At 42.3% G+C, this 22,074-nt stretch overlaps 1 protein-coding gene across 7 annotated transcripts in view; it reads right to left on the reverse strand.

Annotated features, from left to right (window-relative positions):
• Positions 1-6,537, reverse strand: part of SRGAP1 (SLIT-ROBO Rho GTPase activating protein 1) — a 233,448-nt gene extending 226,911 nt beyond the window's left edge. For 5 of the 7 annotated variants that reach the window (XM_073327900.2, XM_073327898.2, XM_073327897.2 and 2 more), the window contains exon 1: positions 5,665-6,079. In XM_073327900.2, coding sequence (XP_073184001.2) covers positions 5,665-5,731 — 67 coding nt within the window. In that variant the 5' untranslated portion in view covers positions 5,732-6,079. The other 2 variants (XM_073327901.2, XM_073327903.2) reach the window with 2 other exon arrangements.
• Positions 6,538-22,074: the final 15,537 nt, after the last annotated feature.

Genomic DNA, 22,074 nt, shown 5'->3' on the forward strand with positions numbered 1-22,074 from the left:
TCCAACCATGATATTCTATGACTCTATAATACATAAATACAAAATTAAGTAGGAATGGAATGCTTTGATTTTCATTTCAAAACAAAATGTTTTGACCACACAACACTTTTTTCAATTTTTCTTTCAAAACGAAGTTTAATTCAAGCAGACATATTTCCACAAAATGTTTTGCTTTTGATGAACTGGCATTTTCCAACAGAGAAACGTTCTACTGGCAAGTTTCTAACCAGCTCCACATCCAATCCTTAATTAACATTAGGCACACACCTTCAAACATTCACAATCTTACAATAGAAGTGCTTGGATCAGGTAGTTAGTAAGCATGTTTACTATCCACACCAAGTGAATTTTACTTTGTGGAGGGCCGGTAAGGATATGTCTATACTGCAATTAAACACTCACGGCTGGTCTCTGTCAACCCACTTGGGCCTGGGCTACAGGGCTGTTTAATTGCAATATAGATGTTCGGGCCCCGACTAGAGCCTGGGCTCCGGGACCCTCCCCGCTTGCTGGGTCCCAGGGCTTGGGATGGAGCCTGAGCCAGAGCCTCTATATCACAATTAAACAGCTCCATAGCCCAAGCCCCGTGAGCCCAAGTCTGCTGATCCAGGCCAGCCACAGGTGTCTGTTTGTTGTTTAGACATACCCTAATAGGACTTAAGGGTGCCTAGGCCTATTTTAAAGGCTTATAGGGAATTTAAGTGCTGCACAGGTATTGTGTCAGTCCTCTGCACAGGGCTCAATTTTACATCCCTACTTGTAAAGGGAATTTTTTTTTTAAACCAGACAAAGTCAGATGTTCAAAATCTCAGAAACTGATCAGTCATCATACAAAAAATACCAATACAGACCCCAAGGGATGTGTCCTACTGTTTGTCTAACTCTCTGGGTTCCTCAGTAAATCCATCAAATTGGTCTTACTTTAAATTAGTACTTTAAGAACAGTGCCAGGAACCAGTTGGTCTCTGAATAAAAACAACAGTCAGGCTGAAGTAGACAATCAAGTGAATGAGTACATTTGAGCTTGAGAGTGCTACACAATTCTGAGATAGGCAGGTATATTCATTCTCAGATGCTCCAGAGGGATAATAATACAGTTGATACAGGCAGAGTACATGTCAGCTGCTGAGCTAAATAGAACTTTCTCCTATTTCCTTTTAAAACATGTAATATTGTGTTAAACTGAATATTTGAAGGTCAGTGTTATGCTGTACCTTTATGTATTTTGCTCTAATACTACACAGTTCTAGCTATCTCTGAGTGTATATCATTTTAGAAGGCCTTTTTGCTCCCCAAACACCCAAAAAGCAGACAAGACTAGAGTTCTGAAATTTTACAACCAGATGACATCTCATAAGAGTATATATATGAATTGTAGACTGAATGGTATATAAAGTAAGTATAAATGAACACAAGTGGCCCCCTCTAAGTCTCTTCCTCCATTTTGATTAAATTAATATAAGGAAGGTGCAAATCACGTTGACAGACCATAGTCGGAGTAGTTATTAATGATTTGAAGGACACAAGAATTAAAAATGACCTTGACAAACAGAAGAATTGGTCTGTAACCCACAAGATGAAATTCTATAAAGTACAAAGTATTATACTTAGAAAGAAAATAAATAAAACAAATCAAATGCACAACTACAAAAATGGGAAATAACTGGCTAGGTGGTAGGACTGGTAAAACAGATCTGAGGGTTACAGTGGATCACGAATTGAATGAGAGTCAGCAATATAATGTAGTTGCAAAAAAAGCCTAATATTCTGGGCTGTATCAACAGAAGTTTTGCATGTAAGACAAGCACGGTAATTTCCCCCTAAACTGAGCACTGGTGAGGCCTCAGCTAGAGAACTGTGTCTAATTGCGGAAGCCACACCTTAAGATAGATGTGGATACACAGGAGAGGGTCTGGAGGAAAGCAACAAAAAGGATAAAAAGTTTAGAAAACCTGACCTATGAGGAAAGCTTTAAAAAAACCTGGGGGTGTCAGTCTTGGAAAAAAAAGACAACTCAGCAGGGACCTGATAGTCATCAAATATGTTAAGGGCTGTTATAAAGAGGATGGTAATGAACTGTTCTCCACATCCACTAAAGCTAGGACAAGAAGTAATCATCTTAATCCACAGCAAGGGAAATGTAGGTTTGATATTAGGAAAGACTTCTAACTATAAGACTAGTTAAGTACTGAAATAACTTACAAAGGGAGGTTGTAGAACTCTTATCTTTGGAAGTTTTTAAGAGCAGGTTAGACAGACACCTGTCAGAGATGGTCTAGGTATACTTGGTCCTGCCTCAGTGCAGGGAACCGTACTAAATGAATTCTCAAGGTCCCTTCCATGATTCCAAGTAATTTCATTCAATTATCCAACAATCAAGAGATCTGTAAGGCACACGCCCCAGACTACCTTACCAATTTTAAGCTTATCCTTAAGAGCAACTGTTAAAAATGGATTTGAAATAAACTAAATCCTGTTAGCCCTCATAAAGGCGTCTTAAATTAGAAATTGACACAGCTAATCAGTTTAATAAAAGTATCTATTCTTAACAGCAAACTTTAAGTACACAGTACAACCAGCATTGCTCACTGTACTCAAAGGTCTCACACCTCCAATGAATCACTGAATTTTAGGTTTACATGCAAGTGGCCTTTCTCCAACTATTCCCTACAAATTAAGGCTCCAACCTTGCAATCAGATCCAATCAGGCCAAGCCTTGCACCTAGCATGGAACATCCCCAAAGTCAATGGGGCTGAGCATGGGTACAAGGGTCCACCCACATGGATCTAACTGTAAGATCAGGTCCAAAGACTCTGTAGCCTTGCACTTGTTGGAGTTTAAGATTCTTATTTTAAAATTATTTTCTTTTTTCCACAAATTTGATAGTTTTATTCCTGGTGACAAAAGCAGTCTTTAAGAACAACACTAAAATCAGTAGCAGATCAAGTTTCTCATGGTTAGATGAGGGACCAGGTGAAACTGGAGTGGTATGTTCGCATGCTCCACCCATGAATGAAATGTACCCTTTGTATTTCTGTTAGAATTACAAACTATCTACTCTGCCCTCTGCTTTCTTTGGTTCTTGTAGTAACTGCCTATAAGTGAGTCTACTCACACAATTAGAAAGTATTGCAAGTAATAGTTTCTAGCTTATGTGAGCTGAAAGTTAATTGGCACAATATCTAATAGAACTGACTCAGTCAAGGAATTAACAGCACAGCAAGATATGTAAAGTGGGATGCGGAAAATCCCCATTTCATATGTGGCGGCACCACCACCTACAGAATCACACCTTACTAGCGATGTATAATAGAAGCCCATTTTCTCCAATAACATATTCAGATAAGTCTTGCAACTGGGCTTACTCAAATGCATATGTTTTGAGTTGTCAAATTCTGGAAGTTATGGCTTTTGGGACTGCAGCATTTAGGAACCAGAATGATCCCTGGGTCACACCAAATTGTACTCAGCATAGGACCTTGGTGGGAGGAAAGGACAAAAGATACCAGCTTTGTGCATGCTATATTCTAGGGACTGCTCTAATCCCCAGATCTCTAGGGCAGCTTTAATTTATGTTGATAGTAACAGTTCCCTAGGGGACATTACACTAACTAGATATCACTGGAGGAAGAGGTGCTTGGGTCATGGCCCTTTTTCCCAGCATGCCTTGACACGCCTATGCTGGACAAGTGGCACAGAGCTGGCTTTGTTGATTTTGCACTACCTGAAGGTTACTTTGCTGTCTAACTAGGGTACCTTCATAGTCCCTTTGGGTTTCCCCAGTGAAAAGAGAGACCATATTGGGGGTCAGGATCTGACTCTAGTTTGTTTGTTTGTTTGTAATTTGTGTTTATATTTGCTTCTCTGGCCTTGGAGATCTGCCGTGGCATTACACAAATATTCAGTTGTCATTACAGGAAGACTTTTTTCCCATTCTGGCATCACTTTCTTAATCTGGAATTAAATTGTTATAAAGGTCTTTGAAAAAGAGGCTGTGACTACAACCACAGGTCCTAGTGGATCTTTCTAAACAGCTTTGCTAAGGGCGTCATCACTTCAGCAGTGTCAAGACAACCATTATACACATTCAGAGACACTACAGGGAACAATGTGAACAAATCAAAATTCCTTATACATTAGGTTTATAAATGCATTGTGAAGTAGTGGCAATTATAAAGGGGGACTGTAACACCTGAGGAGACAGTTTATAACCAGATGCCTTCACTACCCAAGTCTTTGTTTTTAGTGAAATTAGCTAATAATGAGGGGGGAGGTAGGGAGAGCAGACAGAGGAGGATACAAGACGACTCCTCCCCTCAAAGCACAGTATCTTTTTAATTCTGTTAAACACAGTGACGGTTTTCTTCTTTCATCACAGTTGGTTGCCATGAAAATGCTGGATTTGTGATGATATAATCGTGATCTCATTGAAGGATCAAGTAAAAAGAGAAGATGGACTATGCAACTATTGATATTCTGTTGGATTTCATAAACAATTGTGGGGTGTTTGGTACTCTCTCTCCATTTTCCAAAGCCTTGTTTGGATCCACAGGCCCAATCCTGAATATGTGGGGGGATCTCTGCACCCACATAGTCGGGTTCCATGTGAAGGCAGGCTCTGACTAGCATATCACATAGCAGGATCAGGGCCCTAGTTAGTATTTGCTTACATATTGTCTTTATAATACAGTCAGTGTTAAAGGCTTATGTAGCATTTTGAGTTAAGACAAGTCTGTAAAGCTATCCATTGGAATATATATCCACTGGAATAGTGTAAGCATTTCATTGAACAGCACAAGTTTTCACCCACTGTGTCAGTCTGGAAAGGAATTAACATGTACCAAGGAACATGCACAACCCCATGTCATTAAAACATCAATTTCTTGTCCTCTGTTCCACAAAACGTATTTTTACAAAAAGAGACTGGTTTCCTTTCTTTTTGAATATTGAAGGTCTAAGGAATATTAGCAGCGAAACCAAGACTCCAGTTGCACTGCTCTCAGCACAGTACTTGGATGTAAAAATGTAGCTAATGTTGAAGCTGAAACACTTTATAATATTGAAGAGATCAATTTATTAATCAAGCAGCTACAGCTCAACACACAAAGCAATCCTTGGGAAATACAGCCATGTGCATTATGAAGAGGGCAAGGCTTGCTATTGTCTTTCTTCAGTTTCACTGCCAAGCTTTTTAAAAGGTTACTAAACCCCGATTAATGAAAGGTGCATAATCTCAGACCGTTCATAACCACTCCAGCTGTAAATCAGTCCATCCCCCCCTCGCCCTTCTCCAAACTGATTCCTGACAAATTGTAAAGGGCTGCATGAGCGGCGTCTGTCTTCCCCTATCTTAAATGACACTACTAAGGGAAATTGAGTTCAGCAATTACTCCGTTGTTTGAAGTGCAAATCCGGGCGTCTGAAAATCGGTCCTCACCCCCAGTGTAGTGTGGCTCCAGAATGACTCTGATCAGCATGTACAGTACAGCTCATTCAACCGAAACTCATCTCGTTACCCTCCCCCTCCCAGCACTCGTTGTGATCGCTCTGGATTTTGTGATGAGCCTCAGAGGGAGCCCAAGTTAGGATCAGTGTCAGGCAGCAAAAAAGAGAGGGGGGAATATTTCTTCCCCCCACCCCCATTCCCACCGACATCCACTTACCTTTCACTTGACTTTCATACTCCGCTATAATCTCTTTGTCCTTTTTGAATCTGCTCGGTGTGGACATTATCCAGGCGGCGTTTCTCCTACGAGCTCTGAAGTTGGGTCAAACGGTCATAAAGCAGAGCCCCGCGGGCGGCGAGGGGAGCGGCGCCCACACGCGCTAGACCGGCAGCGGCAGGGGTGGGCGACTAGACTAACCCTGGCGCGGGCACCATCTCCTCCAGCCACGGCAGAGAGAGCCCAGCCCAGCCCCGGGGCCAAGGCGGGTGTGGGAAGGACCCGCTCCCTCTGCGCAGGGCTAGCGCCGAGTCCCGCTGCTGCCCCGCACCGCTGTCATGCCTCCGCGCGCCGGTGGGGTGGGGTGGGGCGGACAAAGGGTAGGGGCGGCCGGGTCAACGCCCCGCGCCGGGCTCCTCACCAGCCACGGGTTACTCCAGCTGCTGCCGCCGCCGGCTGGGAGAGCAGCGAGCCCGAGGCGACAGCACCGAGCGCCTCAACTCCGGGCCCAACGCCGAGAGGGGTCGCTGGGGATAAAGTTCTCGCCTCCGCCGTGTCTCTGCCGCCCCGCCCCGCGGCGCCCGCGGCGCCCGCTCCCCCCTGCTGCTGGCCTGGGGCACGAACCCGGACTGCGTCTCCGCCGCCGCCGCTGCCAGCGACCCGCCCACCCCGCCGGCAATGGGCAGGGAGCGAAGCTCGCACGCTTCCCCCACCCCGGGCGAGCCAGCGCCGGGCTCTCGGCGCAGAGCGAAGCCTCTGGCGGCCAACCGCAGTCGCCACGCCTTCCCGGGCCCCCCAATGGAGGGGAAGGGGGAGGCCCCAGCAAGCTAGGCTGCCCGGCTGCCTCCCGTGGAGCAGTCCAGCCCCAGAGGCTGCTGAGCCAGACTCGGCTCTGGCAGGGTGGGACCAGCTGCTGCAGCCGGTGGCCTCTCCCGAGAGCATATGGTGAGCGGGTGTTAGCTGGGGAAAGGGGTGTGAGGCGGAGATAAGGTGATCGAAAGCCCTTGATCCTGGCGTGGAAAGTTAAATCCACACGCTGCAGCCGCCGCGACGGAGCCATAGGGAGAGGAGGGGGGAAGGTGGGCAGGCTGGGAAGAGACCGTTTAGTTTGGGGATCACGTTTACAGTCAGAGCAAAGCATTGTTTCTTCTTGCTCGTTTTCAATAGAGGTCACGCCCTCTACCCCCCACTCCTAGTACCGCAGACGTCGGGCAGCACGAGATGCTGGAGGGCTAGGAGGGGCCCAAGAGCTGAATGAAAACGGTTTAATTTCCTTTATCATTAACAACATTTTCTGTAGCCTCAGTCTCATGAGGCTGCTGCCTTTCTGATACGGCTTATTCACAACAAGAACCACATCACTCCACTAGATCTAGGGGTAAGACTAGAGATGGGAAAGCACTTGCATTTGCCAACTCAGATCATAATATACAAATGAACATAAATTGTCATTTGGCAGGTTAGAAGAATACACAACTTTTTTTTTGTAATGGATGGGGTGGGAACCACAGGTGCTGACTTGTTTTTGCCTGTAGGCACTCCTCTCTAACCCCTTCCTCAGCCAGTGGCAGGCAGGGTCTCTGGGGAAAGAGGCCAAGGGTGGCAGGACCATGGTCTGGGTGCCTGGACCCACAAAAGATTAATCTGGCCCTGTAGTTGCTGAGTACCCCCTATTTTTTTTCAGTGGATGCTTGAGCCCTGGAGCACCTACAGAGTCAGCTGCTCTGGTGGGAACATCACTACAGCAAATTAAGGACCTAGCTTCCACCAAGTGAAAGAGGGGAAAAACAGAAGTCTTTTTAGTAACTTCAGAAGAAATTATATATCAATGCCCCAAAGATTTAAAGGGTAGGAAGAATGTCTGTCAACAGAGAAGATGGCTAGAGGTGCAAGGAATTCAGAGTACACCAGTGGCCCACAAATAAAAAACACCCAGAGTTCAAACTGAAGTATGTGGTCTGTTGACATCACTGGTGTTCATGGACTCTGAAGATACCTCATCTCCCCTCCTCTACCACTGTTGGGAATAGTTCTGATCCTAATTGCTGACATTTGGGGGGGACTGGAACCTGGTTCACCCTCTATAATCCTACAAGGGGGCTACGCTCTGTAGGGCTGGTACAATTTTAGATTATTGGTACAAACTCTGGAGGCAGAATTTTCTTGGAACCTGGACTCTAGGTCTTCAGGTTACATGAAGAAGAGCTCTGTGTAAGTTCGAAAGGTTGTCTCACTCACCAACAGAAGTTGGTCCAATAAAAGATATTACCTTATCCATCTTGTCTCTCTGTCTTCTCTGTGTCATTCATTATTTTCAAAACCTTTGTCATATCCCCTTTTGTTCCCCTACTAGTGAGTTATCTTACCCAGACTTCATGCATATTGTCAGTCCTGATGGAGCCTAGCTAAAACATCCCTTTCAGAGCAGTGAAGGCTATTTTCAAAGTCGTTTCTGAAGCTAATTTAGTTCTGAGTTTGACCTACAAATTATATCCCTTCGACAAGAGACACAAAAGCAGTTGGTTGCTACCTAGCCCTAGAGTATAGGGTGCCTAACAGATGGGGGATTAGCTGGAAAGATAGCATAGTTACGCAAGTGCTATCTTTTCTTCAGGAAGTCCATCCTTTCTGTTTGTCAGCCATGCCTCATGCCTGCCGAAAGCCTTTTCATCCTTGATCACACCTGATTGCACTCGAGTTCTCAAATAACAAATACTAATAGCGAAGTAAAAACAACAATAAAGAGTTTGAGGGCACATATAGTTGCCAACAAGATGGACTATATTGTCATAAGTATCTAGGAATTATTTGGGGAACAGAGAGGGTGGCGAACCATAATACAAAAAATAGCCTGAAGATATTGCAATGGTATAGTCATGTAAGCTGCCTATGTACTAGTCTCATTCCCAAGTAATCAGGCAGACTCAGCTCCACACAGAAGAACATTTGCCCCATGTAATAGGACTACCAGCCACCTCAGAGGGTTATAGTCACAATTTGTTAATTTGTTTTTCTCCCTACTTTTAGAGCCTAACAAGAACATTACTATCTTAGCCAGAGGAAAACAACATCAATAGGACGGCTCCTTTTACCAAAGGTCCAAATAATAATAAAAAAATCCCTAATCCCCACACTAAACCACAGCTAAAAGAGGGAATCTTCCTTTGATCCATTCCAAGTGTCTACAACCACAGGATTGCTTTCTACAGCCAAGAGCCCCGCTGGAAAAACGCCACCAAAAGCACCAGTTCTTACTGTGTTTACAGTCTCCGGCAGAAATATATCTCATTGTTCAGGGGAGAAAATTAACTCCCTTCCCCTAGGCCCACCTATCCGCTCAACCTGTCTTTACTTCTGGAAGCCTCTGCTTCCTTTGCATGCCTTCTTACAAGGCACAGCTGTCAGTTTCATCGCTCAGTAGTTTGCAACAGGTTCAAACTCTTCATATCTCCAGGTCTAACAGCTCAAGCAATCTTTAAGGGCTAGCTTCCTCCTTTCTGCCCCATGAAGGGGTTGAACTCTTTCCTACCTATTTGGTCACTGATAAAATGGATGAAGACTCCTTTAAGCCCCTTCTTGGTTCACAGAGGGGCAAGGTATACCCGCCCTATCCCATCTGGATAAACAGACTACCAATGGAAAGTGCATAACAACCGCCATGAAAAAACGAGGAATCTAAGCTCTTTCACTGGGAAAAGTCAAGAATGAAACTGTAAATGCAAGGTCTGCCTGAGAAATGGTTTGGAACCTAGGCGTTACAGAAGTTACGTCACCTAGCTGCTGCTCACAGTTAGCCCTTGGATAGAAGTGGGACTGCATAGAGAGTGTGCATACGTGTATTTTGGAGGGAGCTGACCATCATGGATTAATCTGCACTATAAAAATTTTGTACTGATTTTCCAGCAATGATGTACCTGGTCAGACCTGGTCTGGTACCAGTTTATCAGTGTATCAGACCTGGTGTGGGGGGGGGGGGGAGAAAGGGGGGGAAGCTGAGCCCTGCCTACACTACGATTTACATGGCTAACACCGTGGAAAATGGGTACAACGTTTTCTAGCGTAGACAAGACAAAGCCCATGGACATATCTGTTAAAACAGAAGCAGATACATGTGTTTCCCTTAAAGAACAATTGTCTGTGAAGATACAAATTTCACAGTCTGCCTCCAGAGATCTCTCTCCCATGTGTCAAGATGATTGCTGGTTAATTCAGTATGCTTAGCTCACTTACTAGTGTGTCAGCAGTGGGAGCCACCTTCCATATATGGGCATAGAGAGATGTATGTATGCATGTTCGACGGCAGGCCGGGGAGGCTGCCAAAGTCAGGAGTCAGAGCTCTTTGTGAGCAGCAGAGATAAATTTTGGTTCCTGAATTATGCTGGAACTCCAGGGCAACCAGCCTGAGCTGGCCGAAAACCCTGATTTTTCTCTTCAAGGATTGGGAAAGGATTGTGTGTTATTACATGGGTGTAATCTTCTTTTAAGGTGTTTCAGGGAGTCAATGAGCTCAAGTCTGGACTAAATTCTACACTGATTTACACTGCATGCAATCCCACTGCAAAGACTTCAATCATAAGATGCAAGTCCCCACAGAATTTAGACTTTTATATTAGCATGCGCTCTATAATACCAGATATGAATATGGGAGAGGAGCCTTAGAGGGAGTAGAAGGTTGTTACGGAAAAGCTGTTTTTAAAGAAACAGGGCTTGGAAGGTAGCCTTCTAAATTAATACTACCTTTAGAAAAGTCTCCATGTTTTTTAAACCTGTCTTTGGGCATTCTCCTATTCCCACAGAAGTTTGTGTAAAGCTCCCTTTGATTTAAATGGAAACTGGATCAGGCTCAGTTTTCCTTGAACGTGGCATTTTCTTATTTCAATCATTAACAATAAAGAGGCTTTCTCACTGCCCCCCGTACAGCTCCCCCATAAATTAATTTGATAATGGTTAGGTGTTAGGCAGAAGGCTGCCAAACATTGTATTTGATAAACTTAATATGCTTGTTCCAATATTAGTGTTTGAGTACATATATATAATTCTCTAAGGAACAGGCACTGGTTTGGCTCATGGCTAGAAATACAGTAGACTTTATTCTGCTTTCACTTACATGGTGTAAAACTAGTGTAACTCCATACATTTCAACAGATCTACACCTGATTTACACTCATGTAACTGAGAGCAGAAAAAAGCCATCTGTACAATGCACTGTAGCAAATTTTGCCTTTGCACCTGAGACAGAGACATTTTTTGATTGATTAACTTTTAGGTAAAACTGCTGGTTTCTTCTGGTTGCACTTTGATGAATTGGCTCGTGGAAGGTTTTTATTTTACTTGTTTGATTATCTACCTTTAAACAGAGGCATGCATGACATTTAAATTATGTGTCATATGATAAATGTTTAGAACTTGTTTATTTTTTACTGCTGTGACAGAGGAATGGAAGGCAAAAGGAAGAATGATCTTTATATTAAGGCACAATACTGGGAGTTCTGGATACTGGGTTCTAGTTCTGTCTCTGCCACAGGTTGGTTTTGGTGGGATCTGGATTTCACCTTGAACTAAGACCAGATTCTGTTCTAAGTGACATAGATGTAAAGCTGGAATAACTATTGACCTCAGTGTCAAAATCTGGCTCTTAATGTCTCTCTGTCCCAGTTTGGTCAAATGGGAATAGTAGAATTTGGCTTTCCAACACTGGTGCTGTGACTCTAAATTAATATTTGCAAAGCATGTTTACATCTTTGAAAGAGGGATGTTATGGAAAAGTATTACTGTGTATTTTAGCAAAGCACACTATTGGATTAGTAATACAAATAAAGTAGGGTACTGCAGTAGTAGAAAACTGGTACACTACTTGTAAACTGACAGGTTTCAGAGTAACAGCCGTGTTAGTCTGTATTCGCAAAAAGAAAAGGAGTACTTGTGGCACCTTAGAGACTAACCAATTTATTTGAGCATGCTCAAATAAATTGGTTAGTCTCTAAGGTGCCACAAGTACTCCTTTTCTTTTTACTTGTAAACTGTGCTCTTGATTTCCACCTAAACATATAAGATTAACTAATCTACTCCAACAGAGAACTGGGGATTTTTAATTACTAGAATAAACACACACATCTGTATGGTAAAGCAAAGATGTGTTTAAACAAACAGCAGTTCCTACAATACCTCATGAATATAAATACAAAAAGGGAAAAACAGCAAGGCACGCTGGCTTTTGTCTGCTTGAAAACTTCATTATTGTATTTCATTTGCACGTCCTGATGAACGGTTACAGTATTTGCTTGCCTGTGCTACTAACAAAAATAGACCCTATAGCTGATTGCACTTCGTGGAATATCCCTGCAATATTCTCTGTGTAATACAAAATGTAACACATCAACCTCCTTAAGTAACAAAACCAGACACTAATTTTCTTCAGACTAAAAAAGGAGACAGAAATAATTATGCTTTAAAATCATCTTACTATTGGACATAGTCTCTAAATGAAAGAACAAAGCTTGAATTGAAACAATGAAACATTTGAGGGGTATTGCAAAAATGATGATAGTCTAGATACAGTGTTAAATCGAGAGAGCTTGTTTAATGTTTGTCACAGATAAGATGAGCATTTGTAGAGAGTAAAATTGTATTTACTTGCAAGTGAGATTATTTCAGTAAAGTCTGTTTAAGATTTAACGCTAGCAAGCTTTCCTGTCCTCCCAATGAGTGGGACAGATGTTGCACAGTATGTATATATGTACTGCAGGCACTAGGGATGAAATCCTGACCCCTTTGAAGTCAATGGGAGTTTTGCCATTGACTTCAGTGGGGCTAGAATTTCATACCAGAAGAAACAAGAGAAAACAGACTCCAAAGCATACAATTAGTCTTTTATAAAAATGGCGCAAGCAACAAAATTAGGATCTGGACCCCACACATTCCTGGTGCTTTGATCAGATTTTTTGTTTCAAGCACATCTCAGGTCCTGAGTGTCACAAAATTCAATGGTTCAAATATGGGAACCTTAACAAGAAGTCCATATCCTGGATTTGGATGCTCATATCAGTACATAGGTGTGTACATACTTGTTTTACGTGGCAAAGTGTGGATATGAACATCCCATTTGTTAGCCAACACATGTTCTATGCACACACCACATTAATAGGTATAGTGTAATACTATTCTACTAATGTTGTGATTAGACTCTTAATAATTAACTAATAAATAATATAGAGTGGAAGTAGGGATTGATGTGAAGTTAAAACTAGGCTCTGAAATGAGGAACAGGCAAGAACTCTGTGCTCTAGGGCAACCATACGATATGGGGCTGCTGCAGGAATTAGTGGGTGAAATTCTTTTGTCTATTTTATATAGGAGATCTTACTAGAAGAGCATAACTGTCCCTTCTAGCCTTTAAATCTATGAGCCTATGAAACTGCAACTGCCACACGTTTAGAAGAGGAAAATATATAACAAAATGCTGAATTAATTAAATGTAGGTAAAGTGGGGGCATTCATACCTAACTGGAGCATTGTGTTGGTAGATACGTAAATAGTCTGAAAATTAGTCTTGGTTTATTAAAAGTATGGCTATTAATTTTAATATTCTGCTTACTACATAAAACATGGTCACAGGGCTGTCCCTTGAAGGAAATCAGATGACCAGCCTAGTTGTGACAGACTCCTCTGAAGGGAATGAGCTAACCCAGGTCCACTGCCTCAGTGGCTGAAAAGCAGTTAATTAAGTAAGGAACACCTGGGCTTTAAAAAAAAAAAAGGCTTAGGAAAGCTCAGTTGGCAAAAGCTCCCTAGGCAAGGAAGTATGTGAGAGACCCTGAACAAGAAGGGGAAAGACTGTAAAAGTTACCCAGGCAGGGAGGTGTGAGCTGCAGAGCTCTCCAGACAGTAGAGAAACCTGAGGCCTTACAGCAGAAGGAGCTGCTGCTGGAATCCAGAGATTTTTGTTTTGGGACTTCTAAGTTTTATTTGGGCTCTGAGGGTAAGAGCCTTGAAACCCTTGAGTAAATGCTCCTTTCAGAAGGCTTTATTAAAAGGAAATATACTGTTGTAAAGTAGAATGGTTGACTTCTCCTTGACAAGCGACCTTATCCTTACCTCATTAAGGAGGGGAAATGGAGGCAGGCCACAGCAGAGCCAGGAGGCAACATGCATCTTCTACACACACATGTATTCTGTATCCTGAGCTTCTCTGTTTCCTGTTTGTGATCCTGCTGGAAAGCATTCCTACTAGCATACCAGTTTTAAGGAGGATTTGGAAAAAGTGTTATTCAACAGGCTCCATTTTCCCATATTTTCTCCCAGCTCATGTGCCTACAAAAAGTGTAATAAATGTTAATGGAGAGAACAAAAAGCAAGTGTGCAGTCTGATGCTTTATAGTGATAAGTGCCACTTGTGCAGCCCAGCCCTGTGATTGTACAATAGGATTTCTAATCTGTATAAACAGAATTAACATTCATGGAGGCTTCTGAAGTTTGAATACACTGAAAAGGAGAAGTCTATGTAGGTTCTAGAAGTGTATTCCCAGACATTAGTTTCAAGGATGAATATTCAGATTTAGAGAGAGAAGTGACTTAGGCTAAAACTTCTAATCTGTATTGCTTTTGAGTTGTGTGTTATTTGTTTGTTTTGTTTTGTTTTTTAACTTGCTTGCAAACCTTCCCAGGATGCCCTTTTTTCCCTTGGGGAGCCTCTCTCTACAACAAACCTGCTTCTAGAAAAAAAAATCTATCCTTCCCCAGCCAGGGTATTATTTTGAGCTTCATTCTTCTCCTTGTCCAGGGAAGGATTAGCCTGTTGAGCCTCAGATGCCTTTTGAGTCTCACTTAAGAGTGGACTCTGGCAAGGTAGTGGAATCTTCAAACCCCTCCTCTGAGGACAAGCTGCTGCCTTCAGCTGACACAGGACTGAGGACATTTCCCTGCCTGCTATTCACAGGGAAAGCAGGTGAGGCAGAGCTATACTCTTTCTGGCTGCAAGTTATGACACTAACCTGCTTAGACATGGCTAAAACATCATTATGTATTAAAATATCAGCATGAAGCAGATTTCTAATGCTGACAACAGGGGCGCTGGAACCTCAGTAGAAGTGGGGGAGGGCATAAGCCGAGGGCTGCTCTTTGGTACCCTGGCACCCTGACCAGGACAGATAGAGGATCCAAGGCTCCCTACAGTGGCCCAGGCTTCCTGGGCAGCTCTTAGCACTGATCAGCTCCCCTGCTGCGAAGCACAGCCCCTGCCTGTGCCACTGCGGCCTGCCTGAGGCTTGCAGTTTCGGAGGGCAACATGGCCCTCTGACCTCCCAAACTACACCATGTTAAAAAGGCAGGCATAGCCTTCCCACTTTTAAAAGTGTGGCGGGCCATGGCCTCCCCACGAGCCTCCCCCAGTTCTGGCACCCCTGCCTACAAAAATATCTCCTTGAAAATCTTCATGCTTGAGGTGGTCCTTAGTCAAAGGTAGTTAGAGAATTCAGCCAAAGCTAATATATTTAAACTTTTACCAGGGAGCTTGTCGTCCTCCCTTATCAAACTTTCCCTAACCAAAGTGACTTGGGATGCTGTGACCCTCCAGCCCTTACAAGGTATGCCATTTACCTTAGCATACTTAATTCTTCACTATCTTCCCAAGACTCAGTCCTAATATAATTCACTGGTGTTTCCACCTCCTCTACTGATGCTTGTGAGGCAAAGGAAGCAGCACTCACTGTGGCAGTGTGAGTTGTTGGGTTACTTTAAGTTTAGGGCAAATTTGGCTTTATATGGCTAGGAGCTCCATAGTTATGGCCAACTACCTGCCTTCCCTTAGGGTGGGTTTTTTTTTTTTAAATCTGGCCTCCCTTGCATTTTTTTAATTAAAGTTGGGGTTAGGTTTATTTATTTCTAAACCCCTCCTCCCTCTTAACCTAACTAATATGGGGATTTCCCTTCCCCTGGGATTTGCACTCCCCAGGACCCCTTGGCTGCCTTTACTTCATTTGTAACTAGCCATAACAATTGCTCCTGGGCCATCAGATCAAACAGTTTTTCATAATTACCGTCAGCCCCTGCCCCCATTATTCACTTTCTCATAAAACTATGCATTTTATGCACATATTAAACATAGGTGATATTGTCAAACATTTTGAGATTTCTATACAGTACTTCAGTTGATAGGTCTCAGGGGTGATATTAAAGCTTTTCAATACACTTTCTTTAAATTTGATGTACATCTTAACATCACCCTCCTCCATATCATTAAAAACTTCTCTGGTTTTCCAGTTAATCTGAAGGATAGGCATCTTCTTATCCTCTGGGATATTGTGCATCCCACATAGTCTCTCAAAGGCAGATGGGTACTTTTATACAATCAAATTCTTTATAAATTGAGCAGACATTTTCTGTCTCCCTTATGTGTGTGTGTGTGTTCTCCCTGGGTGGGGAAGCTCCTTTTACTGCTCCAGTACTATGAGCAACAATGTGTGAGCTTCCATCTGTCTCTGGTGTACACCCCTTCCTCAGCTTCTAGTTGTTCCATGTGCCTTTAGTGGGCTTTCTCCTCAGTTTCCTTGGCTTGTTTGGTCTTCTTGATCCGCAGTTCTGCCATCAGTCTCTGATGCTCACGTTCTTCCTGGGCTGCCCAGTACTGCAGTCTGCCCAGTTCCATTGCACTGGTCTCACTCTGTGGCACTGGAGCAGGAGGCTGCTCGGATGCCTGGTCAAAACTTACAAGCAAAGCTCTCAGCTTCTGAGCTGGAGTCTTCTTTTTATGGGATACTCCCCTCTCCTTGGATAACTGTTCTGGGTCTTATGTCTTAAGAGCATCATATGACTGTGGTTCACTCGTGTCTATTTCTTTAACATTTAAAAGTCCCAACATAAAGTTTAAATTTAACAGTGTTGGGTTTTGATCTATAAATCCAGTTGACCGGTGGCATGTGAATCCTGCCAACTAGGCCAGTGTCAGGCTGTCTAGAGCGGTTCACGAGAGTGAATACCAGCTTCAAGGCAGACTGTGAAGAAGTAGGGCACAAACCCCAAACAGGCTGTAAGTTTTATACTTAGATTTTACAACCAAGTATCAAATGTGAACTCCTCATGTGCTATAACAGCCTTAACATGGAGTCACAGACAGACCTCTTGGGTACTCCAGGAGATCTTGCCTCCCAGGCAAGCTTGCTGTGTGATAAATGGTCCCTTCCCCCAAAAATCATAATATTCAGTCCCAAAGGACCAGCCACTTATCCCAGGTCAATTGCACCTGAAGCACATGGCATTGGCAACTGTCGGAAAACAGGATAGTGGGCTAGATGGACCTTTGGTCTGACCCAGTATGGCCATTAATGCTATATCAAAGACAACACATGAAGCCAGTCCTATTATAAATTAACTAAATATTTATTAACTAGAAAAAAAGATGTTATTTACAAGGTTAAAGCAGGTAAACACAGACACACATGAGTTACAGTTTTAGGTTTCAAAAGGTAATAGCAGCTGCTGTAATATGCAAGCTCTGTAAGTCCTCTAGGGCTAACCCAGGTCAAACAGCTGGGGATCCCTTGCTTATACTTAGAAATCTTCATGCTTCAGAGCTGAAGTAGCATAGAGATAATTTCTTCTTGACAAGGATTTTTATTTTCTTTCCCCAGAGTTCAGGCTGATGTGACAAGTGCTTATGCAGGTCTCTTCTTCATGGGTGTGGGGTGGGCAATCAACAAAGTCTTTTCTCCACTGATATTCCACAAAGGCTTGTCTGATGTCTGAACAGTCTTTTCTTGGGCAGGAGATGACACCTCTTCTGGTAAATTAGTATTTCACACTTGATAATGATTCTTTCCTGTTTGATGACTTACACAATTACAGAGCAAGCATTTAAATATTACCTTTATAACATGGGATACAGATATTGCAAGTGAGATTAATGCATGTAGCAACTCACAAAGTCATAAAGTCTAAACACACTATTATAAATCTAATACCTATTTTAACAATACTAACACACAGGTGAGCCAGACTAGTTTACAGCTGTGCGTTTGTCAGTGTTCAGTGGAGCCTAGGGGCCTTGGCATGAGCTGGCACCTGGTCTGCCAGTGTTACAGATGCTTACAGTGAGGACTGACTGACTCAGGAGATTGCTAATGGGACACACAGCCTTCTAATAGTAGGAATTTGTGTGGAGTTCCAACTGAAAATAACTGAAAGTAGTTTCCCTCTGATGTATTGAATGATCTACTGCACGTGAAATGAACTGATGGTTTTAGTGTAGTAGAGAGTGGTTCTCATCACAGAAAGTACCCTCCTCTGAAAAGGCCAAGGATGTAATTGGCTTGAGATGAAGATACTACTGCTGTAGGTAGGAGAGGATTTCAGCCCCCACGGTTGTCAAGCTGGTACTTCACATAACCATTAAGTTTGTTTTAAAATAAAAGATGAATATTGTAATTTGGTTTATGGGGCTTTTTGTCTGAAGAAATTAATGGAATTTAGCATAATTGGTACATTGATATTTAGTTTTCCAGTTGTAACATGTAGTTTAATGTTTCCTTGGTTAACTTTGTTCACGTTAAGTGGCACTAATAGGACTAATTACATAATAAAGAGCATAAGATATTCACACCACTTTCCATGTATTTAAGTATATTATTCCTTTTTCATACAGCACTTCTATTCACTTCCCCATTAGTAATTACTGAGAGGAATGGTTTCTGAATAATTCCTCCCCATGCAACAACAGACTGAGGCAACCTTGCTATTTGAAAAGAATTGAAATGTACAAGTAATTGTGCTGGCCCACGCCTCTTTGATTCATGCTGTGTGCCTTTGGAACTTCAGAATTGTAATTTGTATTTTGATACTATAAAGATTAGTAGACGAGCAAGCACTTAAATATTCATGACTTGTTTTGGCTCTTTATCTCGCCTTATTCTAGAACAGCTCGATTGTAGATAGAGGCATGGGTGTTTTCCTGGTTTAGCTTTTCATCCCAGGCCTAATGGGAGAACAGTGAGTTTTTGAGCTCTTCCAAATGAGCCTAATGGGCCATGTTAGCAGTAATTCAAATCTCTGATGAGCAGGTAATTACAGCTCTAATAATAGCCATTGGTTTTACATTTTCCATTTGCTTTGTTTGTTTGCTTCCTTGGTTCTCAACTAAAAATGAAAAACTTCTGCTGCTTTGCAGTCCTCCCAACATTGTGATGCTAATGGTTCTAGGAGGTGAACATTAAAAGTTAAATCAAATTCTAAAGGAGAAAAAACCCTTAAAGCTTAAAGCAACACCAACCCATTAAAAATGATATATTTTAAAAGAAATCATTAATATCCATGTAGATAATTAAAGGCTCCATCATGCTACCATTACCAGACTCCATTTCAAGTGCTTACATGAATAAAGGTTGCAGGAATGTGCCCAGGTAGGGGATCAAACTCTATGGGCTGATGTTTTCCCACGTGAGGTCCTCAGAAGAGATTCAGATTCCACAGAATATCAGCTTTCCATCTCCTGTAACTGTGAAGAAAACCTTCTGAATGTGAACCAGTGTAGCACTGTTGTTGCCTACCACAGTAGCTGGAGGATTGTGAACTATCCTAATTTATCCCAATTGGGTATTAATTCTGAAGCCCAATGATGGTACTTTCAATGTCAACATAGTTCATTTTAGCAGGAATATCTGCTTACTGTGCTTATTCATTATTGTGGCATGCAGTGTAGGAGAGCGGGAGTGCAGGCAGCCTTAGCCTATCAGTCTAAAAAAATGCACTGCTATAAACGATGGACGCAGCTGTGCCATCTTTTCTCTGAGTCAGTATCTGGACTCACCCTTTGACTGAGCCCTGGCCTAAAGATGTCTGGGCTTACCTCTTAGGCAGGGGAAGTGGAGAAGAAGAAGCTGTTTCTTCATTACCTTGTCTTCCAGCCAGTAGGGGATGCTAAGCAGCAAATAGGAGGAGGGCACAAGAAAATAACTCTCTTCCATGCTCCTGCATTCAGTGCACCACAATGGTGAGCTGGGAGGGAGGAACAAAAGTACTTCATAAAAATGGCTCATCACTAAAAATGTAATGTGTCCCTCTTCTCCACAGAGCGTTTTACATTCTGCCTTAGATTAAAAGAATTAAAATCTAATTTTCTTTTCATCTTTTATGATGATTACATTTCTCTCAGGTTTGGCTTTTTTTTCTTACAGGCATGCACTAGCCTGATATTTGCAACCCAAACACTGTAGTATTATAGGGAGTAGTTAATTTCCAACAAAACAATGTTTTCATTAGACTCACACACACAGACACCCCCCGCCCATTTCCGTTGATGTTAAGCCTTAATGTTATCCAGTCTAAATTCAGGGCCGTAGCTGAACTGACAGTATCTGTGTAACAATAGCCATAGTTTTCAAAAGAGTACAAGATCTAGTATCTGAAATATTTTCTGTGGGACCACAATACAACTGCCAAGTGATTGTATGTTCATATTCTCCCACATACATTTTAGGTGTCACAGCTCCCCCATGTGGAAAGGTAATGGAAGTGGGCTCATGTCAGAACAGTGCTCCCACAAATCTCAAAAAATGAAAAGAATTGGAAACTTTTTCTTCAAGCAGCTGATTTCCCCACTCCCCTGAAATGAGAATATTTGACTAAAAGCCTTGTATGTAAACTAGGCAAGTTAGTCTTGAAGGCCCAATTTTCCATGCAGAATATTAGGCTGAAAAGGTTGTTTATCTAGCAGAGGTGTATGTATTGTATGTTTAGTCCATGCAGTCTCAGATACATAGGGATGGGGGGAGGGGTAGCTCAGTGGTTTGAGCATTGGCCTGCTAAACCCAGGGTTGGAGTTCAATCCTTGAGGGGGCCATTTAGGGATTTGGGGCAAAAATTGGGGATTTGCCCTGCTTTGAGCAGGGGGTTGGACTAGATGACCTCCTGAGGTCCCTTCCAATCTTGATTCTATGATTATTAGGGTCTGCTGTACTGACATCCCACCAGCCTAACTATCTTTTAGCAAAGGGACCAATGATTACAGTGAATAAAAATCAAACAGTTCTTTTCTTTGTGTGTGTGTGTATTATTTTGCATTTGTTTTCATAACACAAAGCAACATTATTTAGAACCCCTGCAATAGCTAATTCCTGCTTTTGTTTACCAACTTAAGGTTAGAAGTTAGGTTAAGGGAAGGCTAATTCATTATTATCCATATAATTAATACACACAAAATGTAAATTTATTCAGGAACATTTTCCCCAAAGATATCTTGGGAACAGAAAGCAGGAATCAATTATTACAGGGATTCTTAATTTTTTAAAATTTCTGAACACTCTAAAAATACCCATTGTTTCCTCCTGTGACTTTCCCATCACAGAATCCTTTAAAGGCTCTGTGGAAAACCCTTGTACGATAAGAATTTTCTAAACATTTTAATTGATTTTTCCCAGCTATGGTAAACATCAGCAATTAAATTCAATATTAGATTGACAATTTCATATAAAACATGTTTTACTAATAAAAGTTAATGAATGTCATTCATTGTTCCCTCCCCATTCACTTACTGCTCCTGCCTCCCCAACTCCTGTATTCCTTGCAGACTAAGCTGTAAATTTCAAAGCTGGGGACAGAGGGCTTATGGATAATGGATGTTGCTGGTAAACCAAAAGGTAGCTCAGTATGGTGGTTGTATTTAGCAATAGTTCAGCATATTGGAATTTGAGTCAGGTATAATGGTGGCAGCATCAGGGGAGACACCACTGGCACTATATAACTCATGTGCATTGGCTGTTGCCTGGCAACTGTATAGTTTCATGTTTGTTCACAGCTCTGTCAACTTAAAGTGTTTTTAATTGTCTTTGTGGGTACCACAAAGACATGACCCCAAGAGTGAGAACAGCCAATCTGTTTGATCACCTCAAAAATGACATTTATTAAAAGAATAATCTTAATTTTCACATCATTTATACCTTTTCTCATGCAAAGATCCAGTGCTTCAGCTGTTCTAAGTACCTAATTACAGTAGTGCAGCTCCCGGATAACTCTCCATCAGCTGTTTTCTTCACACAAAATATTCCAGGAGTCATAGGATACATAAAGCTCTCCATGTAATCATGGGATGCAGCTCCTTTTTATTCCCCTCCAACAGTTTCTGCTCACATATTCCTACTCACAGAGTGCAAAAATGAGAAGCTGCTCTTCAAGCATCTTTGTGGCTTGGACCCCTTCTTTCTCTAGGCAGAAAGCAGCAAGATGAATAAGTCAGTTGTCCCTGTCCCATCTTGATTGGTAACTCAGTTTTGGAGGGAAAACTCTTTGAAGGCACAAAGTATACAATAATTTCCACAAATGGAAACTTTCCTAGTTTGAGTTCCTCTTCCTTGTCTTTAACGGGGTCCTCTCTTCTACTGGTTGGTTTCCAAACACGAGCAGGAGTTCTCAAACTGGGGTCATGAC

Source organism: Lepidochelys kempii, chromosome 1 (genome assembly GCF_965140285.1).
Source record: "Lepidochelys kempii isolate rLepKem1 chromosome 1, rLepKem1.hap1, whole genome shotgun sequence".
Taxonomy (NCBI): domain Eukaryota; kingdom Metazoa; phylum Chordata; order Testudines; family Cheloniidae; genus Lepidochelys; species Lepidochelys kempii.